This window comes from Maylandia zebra, linkage group LG14 (genome assembly GCF_041146795.1).
Source record: "Maylandia zebra isolate NMK-2024a linkage group LG14, Mzebra_GT3a, whole genome shotgun sequence".
Taxonomy (NCBI): Eukaryota; Metazoa; Chordata; class Actinopteri; order Cichliformes; family Cichlidae; genus Maylandia; species Maylandia zebra.
The window spans coordinates 6720689-6736689 of NC_135180.1; the positions used below are offsets into that span (position 1 = coordinate 6720689).

Consider the following 16001-nt stretch of genomic DNA (forward strand, 5'->3'; position numbering starts at 1 on the left):
GTCGGGAGGGAAAGAGACATTCAGCTCCACATAACCAAGGTATGGAACAGCTTGGCCATTTGCTCCTTCTATCTCCAGTAGATTTTTCAGAGGTTGAATCTCATGGTCAGAAAGATAATCATGGTGGAAGGAGTGAGAGATGGTGGTTACCTGAGACCCAGTGTCTAACAGGCAGTTGAATACGGTTCCTCCAATCGTGACCTGTGCTGTGCTTCTGGTTCCAATGAGTCCTTTAGGCAATGTGATGGAACGTCCATCCTGCTTGTAACTGGGACATGGGTCGATTGCAGCCTCCGTCTGTCCCTCCACAGAGACTGCCTCTAGTTTGACGATTTGTTATTGCTGTCCCAAGCCTGCTGTCTTTTTTCAAGTTGTTTCTTCTTTTTCAGAACCAGTGTCGGGTTCGGAGGGTTGGCGCATCCTGCTGACATGTGCCCATCCTCTCCACATTTAAAGCAGTAGCCTGCTCTAGGCCGGGAACTGGTTGCACTGCTGCTGGATCTTGGTTGTGCTGATCTGAGTTGAGGTGGTGCTGGCTTGGAGAATTGAGATTTCTGTGAGAGAAGAGCAGCCATTTGACTCTGCAGTTTCTGCATCTGTTGCTTCAGCTCATTAATAGCCTTGGTGTCTGAATGGCTACAAGCACATGTGCTCTGGGAATGAACAGCGGCACGAGGCTTGGATGCAGTTAGGTGCTTCTTCATGAGATTCTCCTTGGCCAGCTGTCTACCCTCCTCAGTTCGAAGCAGTAGGAGGAGCTCTGCAAAATATGGGGGATCGCTCCTCAAGTTCTCCAACTGTAGTTTGTTTAGGATATCGCTATCCCAGCATCCTCGACAAAACTGCTTGAGTAAATGTTTGTTGAAGTCTGTGTGGCACAGGAGACAGAAAATACAGCAAGCTACTTTAAGCAGCTCCCATATTCACATGAGGTCACCACAACAAGAAACTCCACTCCCCATCTTTGATTTGTTTTTTACACCATATGCCTTTCCTTACACAACCCCAAAGGGATTTGTGTCTCCTGCTGTGAATCTTTTGTTTATTAAATGATTGTGTAAACCATTACACCAGAAACACAGACAAGAAAATTCAGCAGTGGAAGCTACTCACTACTCGCCTTTCCCGAGTGATCTCTATATGGTGAGGAAAATGCAAAAATATTTTTTGCACACTACTCAGGTCATTTAATTGTCACTGCAGTCACACATGTAGAGTGTAATAGACAGCAAGAGATATTTTCATCATAAATGTATTTTCTCAAATAAACTAAATATATGTAGTTAAATATTTTGTCAATGTTTTTGTATGGATGTGCCCTATTTTCATGAGGCATTGTTAGACAGTTCTTTTTAAAGGGAATATCTGGTTTGAACCTTCAGGTCCTCAGGTGTGCTACCTGTACTTTGGGAGCATTCTTTTCAGGTACTCCAGGCTCACTGTTTCACATAACAGTTGAGAAAGTGAGTCATTAAGAAAGAAGGTGGAGCTTGTTGAAAGAAATATCAGCAAGGACAAGTACAATAGCTGAAAGTGTTATGGGATAACAACAAGTCTACACGTGAACTTCGGTACTATTTCGCAATATATTAGTATCAGCAGGTCCTGAGTTGGATTCTACCACCTGGCTGGGGCCTTTCTGTGTGGAGTTGGCATGTTCTCCCCAGGTTTCTGTGGGTTCTCTCTGGATACTCTGGCTTCCTCACACAGTCCAAAGACATGCACTTAGTTGGGTAAGGTTAACTGGTAATTCTAAATTGCCCATAGGCGTGAATGTGAGTGTGAATGGTTGTCTGTTGTCTGTCTCTACCCTGCCTCTCACCCCATGGTAGCTGGGATACCATGGACAGATGGTGTAGTATTTTCAAAATGTATGAATTTGGCTCACTGGAGCAATCGAATAACTCCTCTTGAGCGCCAATTACCTCAGTGGGTGAGCGAGGGAACATGTGCCACTTGCCTGATGCGTAACAGCCTGGGATCGGGTCTGACCTACGGCCCTTTCCCTTCTCTCTGTCCCCACCTTCCTGTATATCTTGACTGCTCCGCAAAGACAGAAAATACCCATATGTCACTAGCCCCCCAAACCCTTCTCTGAATATGAAAAAAATTTGCTTAGTCCAACCCACTTCTGAATCCTAACTCTCCCATGCTACAGTAACAAATTCATACATTTGTGTGAGCCCTTTGAGATTACAGGCTTTGACAAACTTCTCTGGTATTATGTTAAGCAATACTGCAACTATGTGATCGTGGTTCACAGGAATTCCCATGAGGAATACCGGGGACCTTGCCAAAACAGATAATCACACTGATCACAGAAGTCTGTTCATGCTTGTCTAAGATGTTTTTATCACACACATTGTCATCGTTAATTATTGTTTTAACGTACAAAACACTGATCTTTTAGTGCAAAATAATAAGATAAGATAGAACTTTATTAATCCCTCGGGTGGGTTCCTCTGGGAAATTCGACCCAGATCCCAGATCCTGACTTGATTATATCACTGTTGTTTTTGCAAGCTTTTGTGCACGTGTGTGTGTGTGTGTGTGCGTGTGTGTGTGTGTGTGTGTGTGTGTGTGTGTGTGTGTGTGCCTGCATGCACAAGTGGGTTTTTGTGGTGCATTATCTTGCAGCTGTGAGTCTCTGCAGGAAGAGCCATAACCATGGCAACGCCAGGCAATAAGTACCTTTCAAAAGGCTGGCCTCCTCTCTCCTGCTCCCCACTAATCATATTCTCCTACACCCTCTCTCTCTCTTTGTCTGTCTCTCTCTTTCCATATTTTATCTGCTTGGTCATTCCACCGGTTTCACCCCTTCATAACCAGCTGGGAGGCATACTGGACACCACAACAAGAATACATCTATTCAGCTGGGCTCCTCCTATTCTGCAGTTTCACTTTGTGAAAGGCCACAGGAGGATACCACTTCCCATTCGAACATCTCTGCGGTTTGCTAAAAGGACATCTTTATAAACAGACGTTGCACGCGTGGTCTCTTTTGTTTGGAAGAACGGATTTCGAATGCTGCTTCTACTGACTGATGCCTTGTGAAGACCATGGCTGTGTACATGCAGTCAGACAGCTGTGGATCTCAAACAAAAAATTGATGTAGTGTATCTACAATGACATTGCATTTAGACAGAACACCTAAATAGCAATGAAACACGGTTCTTCTGAAATAACGAGCAAGGAGTTGACTGTGGGAAGATGCAGAAGGGGAGAGGATGAGGGCAAAGACACAGATTGTTTGCAGCAGTTCCCCCACTGTCCAGCTTGTAAACAAGACTATGACATCACTCTGATCCTGCCATGCTCTCACACCATGTGTGGTCAGTGTGTAGCAGCTGGAGAGGGAGCGAGGCTACGCCGTCAACCCATGTGCTCTGTGCGGTGCCCCTGTTGTCGGCATCCTGTGGAGCTGCCGTGCTTGACCTGGTCATCTGCCATATCTTGCCTCCCAAAACATCCCAGCATGAGATCTAATCATGTCAACAGAGAGGCCTCACCTGAGGATCACCCGCTACATGTGCAGGTCAGATGTCCTTTAGGGAAATTCTGGCATTTCCACTTAAACACAATGTGGTCTAGGTAGGCTAGGTAGGTACTCTGCCTTTTGGGGTCTGGGATAGTAGCCATAAACCTGATAGCACATTTAAAAAAAAAATAGATTGTCTAACCCACTTCCGAATCCTAACTCTCCAATGCTACATTCACAAGAGGGAGTTATTACTGTTGGTAAGATAATACTACACTGACAATAACCATTTATAACCCAGATCATGACTTGATTATATCACTGTTGTTTTTGTAAGCTTTTGTGCAGTTATACTTACAGATCATACCTAATATCTTTAAAACTTATTAGCTATTATACCTTTCCACATTTCACACATGTATTGCAATAATATTGTTGGGATTTTGTTGACCACCATTATTATGAATTGTAATGTGACAGCGCTAATGAAAAACAAACAGATAAAGCCAGAAGAGTCTGTCAGTTGGTGCTGAGACTCCCTTAACCCCCGAAACACACAATGACCAGTCTCACAGCATCACTGCTTTTGAATCACCAGTCAAGCAAAACCAATTATCCAATTCAAATCTATCCAACTGTATTGATAGCAATGCTGAATTGGTATAAGATTCATACTAGAGGGATAGGATCAATACTTTGTTTTGATTTTCAAAGTTCTTTCTTTATTTTTTTTTTTATGAAAAAATACACCTCAAACATGCCCTATCAAAAATGTCTGATCTTTTTTTGTGTTACCTGTCACGACTATTTTATTTATACCATATAGAGCATTTAAACAGCAAGCTGACCCTAAGTGCTTTAGAGACAGACATATTTACATTTCAGGTCTCTAGAAAACCCAGTTTAAAAATACATGAAAAGCTGCAAGGTGTCATTATTGTGGAAAGTAAAACTCATAATTTTGCAGTGTTAAATAAAATGTGTTCAGAATTTGCAAATTGACTAAGAGTTATCTCATGATTTATGACATGCTGCCTTTATAGGTTAAATGTATCAGTATCTGTATCAGTATTGGTATCAGCACCACTGGCCCTGAATTTACTTGGTATCAGATCAGTACCAAAATCTGCAGTATCACACAGCACTAGATGTCTGTGCAATCACCAGTTCTCTGCACGAGAGGACCGATGCTTGCACATTTTGTTTTGTCACCCTCTTTCCTGTTCTGGTGTGTTTATTTGTCCTGCGGTCATGTGACTCAGCGGCTCTGAGTAGCAACATGTAGGCTGCAGTAAGAAAGCGCAGCAGATGGAAGGAAATTTTCTCCTGGTCCCTCAACCATTATTAACTTATATAAAGATATGAAGGAGCACACAAAAAAGAAACGAACAGGAGGAAAGATATCCCTCAGGCAGCTCTAGAACCCCAGCACAGAGACTGACTCTGTACTCACGTATTATTGGTCATCATAGTTGTTATTTTAACAGACTGATTACCTTTATATTGTATCATTTGTAGATTAAATTAATAAATACATATAATAATGAATTAATTATTGTATTAGAACAGAAACATATTCTGTCCTATTTATTTATTTCTATTTTATCATTATGTATTTGAAGTGTTTCAAAGACAGACAAATTTACATTTCAGGTCTTCAAAAAACTGATAAAAAGCTGAAAGTTGGAATTTGTTGCATTAACAAAGTATGGTACAAAGTACATTCACCGGTATTTAATGGTCCCTAGAGTGTGTTTATAATTGGCAAACTAATGATGATTCATCAGTCATTCATAAATCTTGACACACTACTCTTCCTTACATAAGTCCTTACATAAGTTTAAATTATCAGTATCACCAATACTGAATTTGTATTTACTTGGCACTGGATCGATACCAAAACCTGCACAACACTAGTAGCCAAAAACCCGTAATCGAACAAGTGTCTCTTGATAGATAGATTTAGATTAATTAAATTAAAAGATTATTAATACTTCCAAGGTACACTAAAAGCCAAAACAGCATTGCTTGGCTCAGCACAGAAACACTTGAAACCTATGGAAACAAGTCTGAGTGTTTCAAGAGAAAACAAAATACACTTGCCAGCATGCCTAGAATTCAGGTTACCGCTTATTTAATGTGTACCTAAAGTTAACATCTATACTGTTTGCCTTCTTATGGCACATCAAGGCCAGCAAGTAAGTAATGAATATCAATAAACATCTACAGGAATAAAGTTAACTGTATGACGAGTTTTGAGTTAGGTACTTTACTATTGTATGTACTTTTTTTGGTAACTAAGCTAGCTTAGTCTGGCTACTCCACATATCACTAGAGATGACACGATACCACTTTTTTATGTCCGATACCGATACCGATATCATAAATTTGGATATCTGCCGATACCGATATGAATCCGATATAGTGTTTTTTAATCAACAAAACTGTTTTTTAAATATCTTGCTGCATTTTGTATAAGTTCATACTCAAGTTTAAAACAACAACTACACTAAAGCTATTCTGTTATACCTGTATCCAAAAAAAATATTTCATAGTTCAGCAATACTGATCAATCTAATAAACTTAAACCTACACCATCCTCCCTATTCTGGTATTTTAAAGAGTACTTAGCATATATATTAAGCAACCTAACTAATAGGGTTCCAACTCCCAGCAACAACAAAAATAAATAAATAAAAAATAGGGAACCACCCCTCACGCTCCACCTCATGGTGCTTAATCGACGTAATCAACCTTAATTTGATGCAGTGTGGAAAAAAAATGCACAGAAATCAATTATTTTTCAAGAAATATTAAATAGATTCAACATCTTTCTTCAACAAAATTGCAGACTGCACAGATGGTACCTTCACAAAGGAAAAAGTACTATAGCTTACTAGGGTATATATATTAGACTTAATAGTTACTATATACAGTAATGGACTTCTATTCATTTTGCATCAAATTAAAACTTTGGCTGTCAGATAATTATTTATTAAAAGCTAGACATTTTAAATGAGAATAAGAAAGAAAAGTATGTCTTTGTGCCCCCTTTTCCCTGTTAATGCCCTATCGGCCCCCCTGGCTAAACTTTGCTAGATCCGCCCCTGCACAGTTACCAGCCGTCAGCTACGTAGAAAAAGATCCTGGTGTAGAAAGTAATAATAAATAAATTCTAACAACAGCTGATCAAGCTTAAACGTGCTGCTGTTCAGCCGCTGGTTTCCTCTTTCTGGTGCAAAGTGGGCCAAAAGCAAACTAGAGACAGGGACTCGCACAGAAAAGCCGATCAGCTGATCGTTAAGCAGTTTCATGATTGAAGTAGCAGCAAGAAGAGGCAGTCGCTTGTTAAGCTTAACGCAGGAATGCTTTACATTCAGAGATGGACTTACACACTTGCTTTACTTCTCTCGGGGATAACTTTGTCGGAGATGAAATGCCGGGTTGCTAGCGAAGCTCCACATGCTATCCAGACCACCACAGGTCCTGCATGCCACAGCCGCTCTATCACGTGATGCATACTGCTCCGACGTGCTAACGTTCTGAGGTGAGTTACAGCGTGTTGCAAGTTTTGTGAGGTGCTTTCGTGATATTTAATGGATCGGATTACATTTTTTATTTTTCTCCGATATCCGATCCAGTAATTTAGGTCAGTATCGGACCGATACCGATACGTAATATCGGATCGGTCTATCTCTACATATCACTGCTTTAGTTTTCAAAATCAAAAGATACCTTGTAGCTTTTTTTCCTGTTGAGATAATTACCCATTCAGGGATGGGCTTTATGTGAAAACTGTGAGCCTAGCCAGGCTCCCATAAGCACAACAGCAAGTGCATGTGTTAGCATGCAGTGCTGAGTGTCACACTGGCACTACTGTCAAAACATATTCTGTTTAAAGTATTCAAGCTAATGTTACTCAGGCTCTAGTTATAAAAAAAATATCTGTTGACATAAATTAACAAATAAATTAACAAATACAAACGGCAAAAGCTTTTCTGGACCTAAGATTTGGTAACTTTGCTCACGTCACTGTTATTAGTTGTCGTTGTATTTGTGACATATTGCAAGCTTTACATAGCTATGACAAGATCAGACGCCAGTTGTGTAGATCAGATTTGGCCTACTAAAATTACAGGGTTTTTTCTTTTAAATAAATGTTTTTACAGTAGAATTTATGTATTTATTTATTATTTAGTTAGTGTCTTTAACAGAGCTGTAGCCTATTACTTGATAAAGCTGTTCCATGTTCTCTCTTCATGCACACTTCTTCAAATCTATTATTTCACTAGCTGGGCCCATGTCCTCATTTTAACTTTGACAGTGTTTTACTAGGTAAAAGTCAATGCTTTGACATGAATTGAGCTGCGGTTTGGGGAAGGCCTCAAAGGGGACTGCCAATGGCTCCCGGGCCTGGCAGATCCCCGTGTACTAAATAGAATTGAAGAAGTTGAAGAATGGAGAAGAAGGAGGGAGGGAGGGAGGGTGGGGCACGTAAACAAGAATGATCAGCTTGCAGAACTGGGGGAACCCAGATGACAGCCAGAAGGAGCATGTTTGGAGGCGTGGTCCTGCTCCTGAAATTCCGATACATAATCTCCAATTCTAAGTGCCGCCTGCTGTTTCAACCCTTTTTGTGTATCATATTTGTGGGAAGTGATAAGCACATTTTTAAATCTTTTTTTGTATTTTGTTGTTTTGTTTATTGCTTTGTTACATTACACTGGACCTTTTATGGGGCATTGGATATTTTGTTTCATAGACAATATACACTACCCCAAATAAAATACTCAATGTCCCATAAAAGGTCCAGTGTCAGGAAAACTACGAGCAAGTCAACGTTGAAAATGTAACAGGAACTTTCCTCAATGTGTAAAGGTGTCACCGTGGGTTCTTATGGGTTAATTTTGTACAGTCAAATAAATCCCCTTTGGTAACCTTTTTGAAATGTAATTTAACTACTAGTGCCTCTGATGAAGGCAAATATAAAAACAGCAAGACTGATTTTATAAAACCCCTTTCAATCCCCTTATCCATTCATTCAACAAGATTGGCATTATAGACTAAAGTGTCTGATGTAGAGTAAAAACAAAAACAAACAGGTACAACCAAAAAGATGAATGAGATGGATCAACAGACTGGGAACTAGAACTACTACAGTCATGTGAAAAAGCTTTAATACCAATGGCTTGAAGTCAAGAGTCAGGAGAAGCGACTACCCACCTGTCATCTGTCACCTAAGATGCACAGAATGGGTGAGGTTGGAGAAGGAGGGAGAACATCTTTGAAAAAAGGTGGAGTCATCAACATTTTATATATATGTACTAGCAATAAACAGATCTATATTTTGAATACAGACCAGTCAGGTTTTAACTGGTGAGGTTTAATGGTTTAATGCCACAATTACTAACTTAATTGTGATTTAGGAAAATTTTATACCCCTACAGTGTCATTCCTGTACAAGAGTAAACATAAAATGCAGTTTATAAATGATGATTTTGTATTTACTTATCAGTGAAAAATGCTTATATATTATATATCATATTATATATTTACTCAGGTTACCTTTGTCCAATATTTTTTGATGATCTGAGACATTCAAGTGTGACATATATGCAAAAAAAAAAGCCCAAATCAATAAGGGGGCAGATAGGGTTTTTTTAAGGCACTATGATTAAAAAGGCAATGAAAATGGACAAATGTTCAGACAAGGGGAAGTTTCAGCAATAATATGTTGCTGTTCAGTTTGAATTTCTTCAATTCAGTTCAATTCAATTTTATATAGCACCAAATCACAACAACAGTTGCCTCAAGGCACTTTATATTGTAAGGTAGACCCTACAATAATACATACAGAGAAAAACGCAACAATCAAATGACCCCCTATGAGCAAGCACTTTGGTGACAGTGGGAAGGAAAAACTCCCTTTTAACAGGAAGAACCTCCGGCAGAACCAGGCTCAGGGAGGGGCGGCCATCTGCTGCGACCGGTTGGGGTGAGAGAAGGAAGACAGGATAGAAGACATGCTGTGGAAGAGAGACAGAGATTAATAACAAGTACAAAAATTCTTGTAATGAAAAGGTTTTAATTCTAAGACCAGTGTCCATATTGAAATTTTATCCAAGACGTCCTTTTCATTAATAAAACATTGTGAGGTTTTTAAAAACTTGGGTCATTATGGTCATTATTAATAGGATCATTATGTTATTACTTAACAATCCAATCCAACAACCTCTGCTGCAAATAAAATGTGTTTGGTTTTTCTGGCATATTTATTTGATAAATAATACATGCTTCATCCTGAATCTCAGATGGGTACTGTGATTAAATAAGAGAGATGTCAGAGAGTCATGGAAAGTTTGATTGTGCAAATAAATAAATAAATGGATTATTATGCTGTATGACTAATGTCTCTGGCATTTTTCTTCTGTATTTCATTATTTCTCACCACACATCGCCACATTTAGGAGGACAGCAGTAAAGTAACAGGTCAGACCAGTTTATACTGTAAGTATAGCAACCTCACTTTCAAGCAACAACCCAAAAGATTCTCATAAGGTAACCTAGACATTTCCCTCTTTTGGCCCAGATTCCAGTGTTGCCAGTTCCACGATAACACCAGTGGATGGTGCTGTAGATCTCCGGGAGGAGGAAATGGAGGCTTCTGTCTTTGGTAGGTAATCATATATATATATATATATATATATATATATATATATATATATATATATATATATATATATATATATATATATGAGAGAGAGAGAGAGAGGTGTGTGTGTGTGTTTACATGCTGTACTTGATCTGCTCTGTCCTATTTTTACTCTGGCCTAATTTAGGACTGCATTTTGCTCTGGATCATCTTGATGCTTCAACTACCCCACCATCTCTCCATCTTTCTGACTCCTCTTTAACTGTCACCTACCACGAAGAGAATCCCCCTGTACCAGCTCCAGAAGGCAAAATTGGAAGACCTGTGATGACCTCAGACCCAGGGACTCTCCATCATATTCGTGCTGATGTAGTAATTGCACGGGGGCAGTACTACTGGGAGGTGGAAGTGTGTAATAGCTCCATCTACAAGATTGGTAAAAACAACAACTTAATTATTCATGGCACACATAGGAAGACACACACAGTGTCTAAATCAGTAGCATTACAGCTTCCCTCCTCTTTTCTTCTGTGCTGTACAAGCAGGTTGATAACAATGGAGAACTGAGAAGACAGCCAAACGTTAAATCTGCATTATTTTAAATGGCCAACAGAGGACAAGTCTTCCATTTAGAACAAGAAGTGTCTTTAGATACAAGTTTATATTAAAACAGCCCTTATTGTCTTTTCACTTTGACCTCAGTAAACTCTAGTGTAATGAGTTTATTTGTCAGTCACTAAATTCAAATCTTATACAATACAACATGAAGCTTATTTGGTCAATAATGGTCTCCCCAGTTAAAAAGGGGCAAGAAAACAGGATATGTTTTACTGTATGACTGGCAAGAATGTATGGTGTCCATCATTCTTCGGTCAGATGAAAAGGGAAAGACCATGTCTGAAATGAGGAGGGGGCCTAAGGGTACATCTTTCGCCATCTTAAAATGCTGTGATTGCAGCCATCAGTGGTCTTTGATCAATGATCAATGGTCTTTGATCAGTAGTTGTTAATAAATGGTCATGAGAATGTACATATTAATGATCAAGGAACTGACTTCACAGCCTATTGTTCATTCAGTGGTGCTAGTTTCAGTCATTGTGCAATATACTCTTTATAAGGTTGGAGAAACCTGCAGTCAGCTGAGGCAGAAGAAGTCACCTGGATGAGTGATGAAACATTTCTCTCACTGAAAACGCTACGTCCAGATGAACAGAATCAACCTTTTGGGACTTACTTACCTGGATGATTGAGCATGCATCAAGACATTTGGATTTGTGTTTGTGGATATATGTGTGTGTGACAGATCAGATGCTTTCTAGTGGTTAAAATCACATTCAACGGCAGTGATGTGAGTAACTGAGGTTTCCTTGTTGGTGTTTTTCTGAATAAACATCATTGGATCTTTTTATATTCAACCGATCCAAGATTAAGGCAGGGCTGGAGCTTATCCCTGCTATTATAGGGCAAGAGGCAGGGTACACACTGGACATGCTCTCAATCTGTCACAGGGCTAACACAGAGAGACAGACAACCATTCACACCTCCAGCTCATTTAGAATCACCAGTTAGTCTAACATGCACATCTTTGGACTGTTGGAGGAAGCTCGAGTATCCAGAAATAACCTATCCAGGCACAGTGAGGACATACAAGTTCCACACTGGGAGGTCCCAGGTGGCCAGCGGATTTCAACCAGGACCTTCTTGCTGTGACACAATGGTGGTAACCACCACACCACCATGTTGCCCAACAAAAAAAAACACACAAAAAATTAAAGTTTTCCACTTAAGATATAAACTCGTAGAGGACATGCATGTAACAAAGTTAAAATGTTGTTTTTCATAGTCGCCCAACTTTATACTTCACAGTATCAGAACAGTACCCAGCTGTAGATGACACTCAGTAAAGACATTTATTCACTCTGTTTGCCAATACAACACAAAAATGAAATGAAATGAAATCAGTCAAATTAAAACAAAACAAAGATTTAACATAAAAAGAAACTTGGTTTCTTACTTATTTTATTCAGAACACCATTGCAGACCACAACATTAAACAAAAACTCAACACTTCTTTTGGATTTAAATATTCTTTTTAGTTATTCCCACTCTTTTGAGCAATATCGTTGAGAGTGTTGTAACTCATAACTATGAATCACAGCATTTCTTGTTCCTGTCCAGGCTGCGGTGATGGTCCCGGAGGGTATCGTTTATGCAGGAGGGGTATATCTGTGGTGTTTCAAGGAAAGATGTCTTTTGTCTTCTCCTTGTTTATCCATGATACCACCAAGTTGGTGGCTCACCTCCTCAGCATCCAGACTACATCACAGACAAATAAGAGCAACAATTTCCACTAAGCAAAAATAACAAACACACAATGAAATGCCTACAGTTTATAGTAGCATTTGATTTATTCCTTAAGCTATTTACTTCAACCCTAAATTATTGTACAGTTGTCAGCTTATTTTAGTTACATTATATTAACTTAGCCACACAGATGGGAATAACATTAATTAAGCTGACTCGTTATAAAAGTATTGAGCAATGTGAACTAATGATCTGATAGTGTCTATAAACACTACAAATGTCAACCTCATGGTGGTGCAAGAGGAAAAGTAAGAAAGCCACCAAAGTCAAACAGATGCATCGTCTTAGGAGAATAAATAAATAAAATATTGTAAAAATCAATTGAATGGCTATTGGGATATTTGAGCGTTGGCCAAAGTGTTATCCCCAGAGCCAGGAATTGTTAAAGACTATTTTAATGCATAACCAAATCCATAAAAGTGCAGAGAAAACTGAAACTTTTCTGTCTCCCTCAGGTGTGATCTCAGTGGATGGTTCTAATGGCTGGTGGCTTGAGAGGCACAGTTTGACTTTTTGGGCAGTGTATGATGGGAACTGTGAACAACTTTGTACCATCCCACCTCAGATCAAAACCATTGGGGTCTTCCTAAACATTGGAGGAGGGACCCTAAGCTTCCACAACCCTCTAACCCAGGAGCATCTCGCCACACTGCCAACACGTTTCAGCAATGCTGGAGTGGTCCCAGCCCTGGGCCTGGGCCAGGGCAGACTGAGACTGCGCTGTGGCCTACCCCCACCTGTTTACGTATTTCTTAGTAAGAGCTCAACCTACAGGGAGCCTCATGGAAACAGCAGAAGTGAGTGGCGCCAAGAGGTTCCCTTTCAGTCGGTTAGGAAAGTGATCCAGAAGTTTGAGAAGCTGGCACTTTCTGACTCAGACTCAGGTCTGGTGTCCAGTTTTGGATCATCATGCTCCACCTTGGCTTCCTTTCCAGATGTGGGGGTTCCTGGGACCTTTCAGTCAGGGAAAGCAGGACAGGAAACTGAACCCTAATAAGAAGAGCTTGTGAAACCTTCTCTTCAATGAAAGGATAAACAAAAACTCCCACAGATGACCTGTGTAGTTTTAACTTTAGCTGTCATTTGAAAGGCTAATTTTTAATCTTCACAGACTTTTGGAAGTGTCTCTCCACTCCCTGCGTGACCCCCGGACCTACAATTGACTTTCTCACCAGGAGACAACCTTTTTCTCAGCTAAACAACCCCCACAGATTTGGCTTGGGCCAGAAAGAGTCCTCTGTGATGTGAAGTGTGAGGAAAGGGTGGGTTTTTAGCAGCAGGACTCCTTGATTTGTCTCTGTGTGATGGTTGTCAGACAGTAGGGGTCCTGTGCTCATAGTGCGCACATTTGTTTGTGTGTGTGAGAGAGCAGAAGCACTAACTCTGAGCATTTGCTCAGTTAGTCTTGGATTTCAAGGTGTGTTTGTGTGTGTGTTTGCGTGCATAGGAAGAACCACTGTACAAGTAGCCGGGGGTGGAGATGATGATGCATGAGTACAGCGACACCAGCAGTGTTGACACAGAGCACCAAGGACAGGTGGTATACTACGCTTATCCTGCAGCCTGTCTTTGATAGGACAGTAAGCCTGCCCCTTTCTGACCCTTTGAAACCCATAGGGCCTCTAAAGACTTTAAAAGAGCAGAGAGGGAAAAGACAAAACAGCATGCATAAATTAAAGACAACAGGTGATGGACTGGACAAAAAGGAATGAGCTCAGAGAGTGATTCCCATCTGCTTTCACTTCCAAGACATCCTAATGGATCAAATGGCTCAGACCATATTTTTAAGGCAGCATACAGTATATTAATAGAATGGCATACTTTTTTACATTGCCAATTTGCTCATTGAACTTTAAGAAGAATCAAACAGGGAAATCAATTAAATTGAAACAATCTTTATTCAACACTATTTAATTACAGTGTCAAATCTTCATTAAAACCCGACAAGACTTTAAGACAAATGCATAAAGTCTTCTCACACAGAGCACACACTGAGGAATGTTTACTGCGTTGTTTTTTTTTAAATGAAAACCAAACTTTACTGGAATGTCTTTTGAACTAAAAGCCTAGCTATAAAATACTTTATATTAATTACACAATTACTGCAGTCACAGGTCTAATGACTACTTTATGTGCTGTGCCGGCTCAGCATTCACAATAAAGTGGTTTATATTTGTGTTGTGCACTCACTGAAATCAAAGTTATTTTGTTTGCAAATATCTGGATGTGCATGTTAAGCTGTCTGAGATATTATAAGACAGATGTGGCACACACATAAATTTGGAAGACAAATCTATTGAAGAAATGGCACAGATGGCATCTGTCTCGCCTCTCCGCTGATACATGTGCACAGTAAAGATTCAATTCAGTTTAGTTTGATTTACACAGCGCCAAATCACAACAGCTGTCACCTCAAGGCGCTTCATATTGTAAGGTAAAGATCCCACAATAATACAGAGAAAACATCAGCAGTCAAGGATTTTTTAGTACATCCTGGGGATAAGGAATTATAAGAATACAGCTTAGAAGCAATAAATGCATGGGCTAGTTTTTTTTGGCATAATTCTGAGACAGGATATGTTTAATTTTAGAGATATTGTGCAAATGGCAGAAAACAGTCCTACAGATTTGTTTAATATGAGCATTGAAGTACGTATGCTGGTCAAAAATGACTCCAAGATTCCTCATAGCGTGATTGGGTCCCAAGGTAATGCCATCAAGATTCACAATTGTTTTACTGTAAGGCATGGGACAAACACTGTTTAAACCTTATTTTGAGGAAACTTTGCACACTTTTCCAAACGTTGATTCTGTTCATCTGGAACAGAATCAACTTTCGGAGATTTACTTACCTGGATGATTGAGCATTCATCAAGACGTTTGCACACTTTTGAAGCATTTTTATTGTATTTCTTTCTTGATTTTACCAGTTTTTATCTCCTACTCGTCCTAGCTTCTTTCAGTGACCACTTGTATTACTGCAACAACAGCAAGAACAAATAAAGAAACCAGCATTTGACCTCATACACCATAATTTTCAGATATGTCTGAAAACTGTTGACAGGGACTGAAATTGAACACATAATCTGGTTATTAAAATTTCACTGAGGTTTCATATCTCTAGCAAATCCCTAAAGAAGTGTGTTGTCTTGATAGGAGCATATTTGGACACTTGATCAGCATTTCTAGACATCTGATTGGACAAAGGCTTCTTACTGGATATATGACCAACTTGGTGGCTCATTTTAGTTTTTCCACCCTATTTGCAGACAAATCCTTCTCCAGAATGGAAAAATATATTCAAAAATAAAAATCATTCATTAGAATCTATCCTTAGTATCTTTAGCTGGTTTAGAAGTTATCTGGGAGACCTCAACACGTTGAACAATCCTGATTTGTGCCCAGTGACCTAGACCCAGTTTCGTTGCTGAGCGCTTTGGGTTTTCTCCTGAAATTTTCACATATCCTTTTATATATTCATGAAACATCCACCTTAGTGTGATTCCC

The 16001-nt window shown here is 39.6% G+C and overlaps 1 protein-coding gene across 2 annotated transcripts; it reads left to right on the forward strand.

The window, feature by feature from the left end:
* The first annotated feature begins 2764 nt into the window (after window positions 1-2764).
* On the forward strand, window positions 2765-15513 carry LOC101478149 (uncharacterized). Of its 2 annotated transcripts, none has more exons than XM_004562846.3 (5): window positions 2765-3535; window positions 9946-9985; window positions 10068-10151; window positions 10318-10566; window positions 12950-15513. In XM_004562846.3, the coding sequence occupies exons 1-5, from the start codon at window positions 3161-3163 to the stop codon at window positions 13486-13488; spliced, it is 1287 nt and encodes a 428-aa protein (XP_004562903.3). In that variant the 5' UTR covers window positions 2765-3160; the 3' UTR covers window positions 13489-15513. The 2 variants fall into 2 exon arrangements, with proteins under 2 accessions (XP_004562903.3, XP_012777756.2); XM_012922302.2 differs by having other exon boundaries at window positions 9946-9967.
* The last annotated feature ends 488 nt before the right edge of the window (window positions 15514-16001 follow it).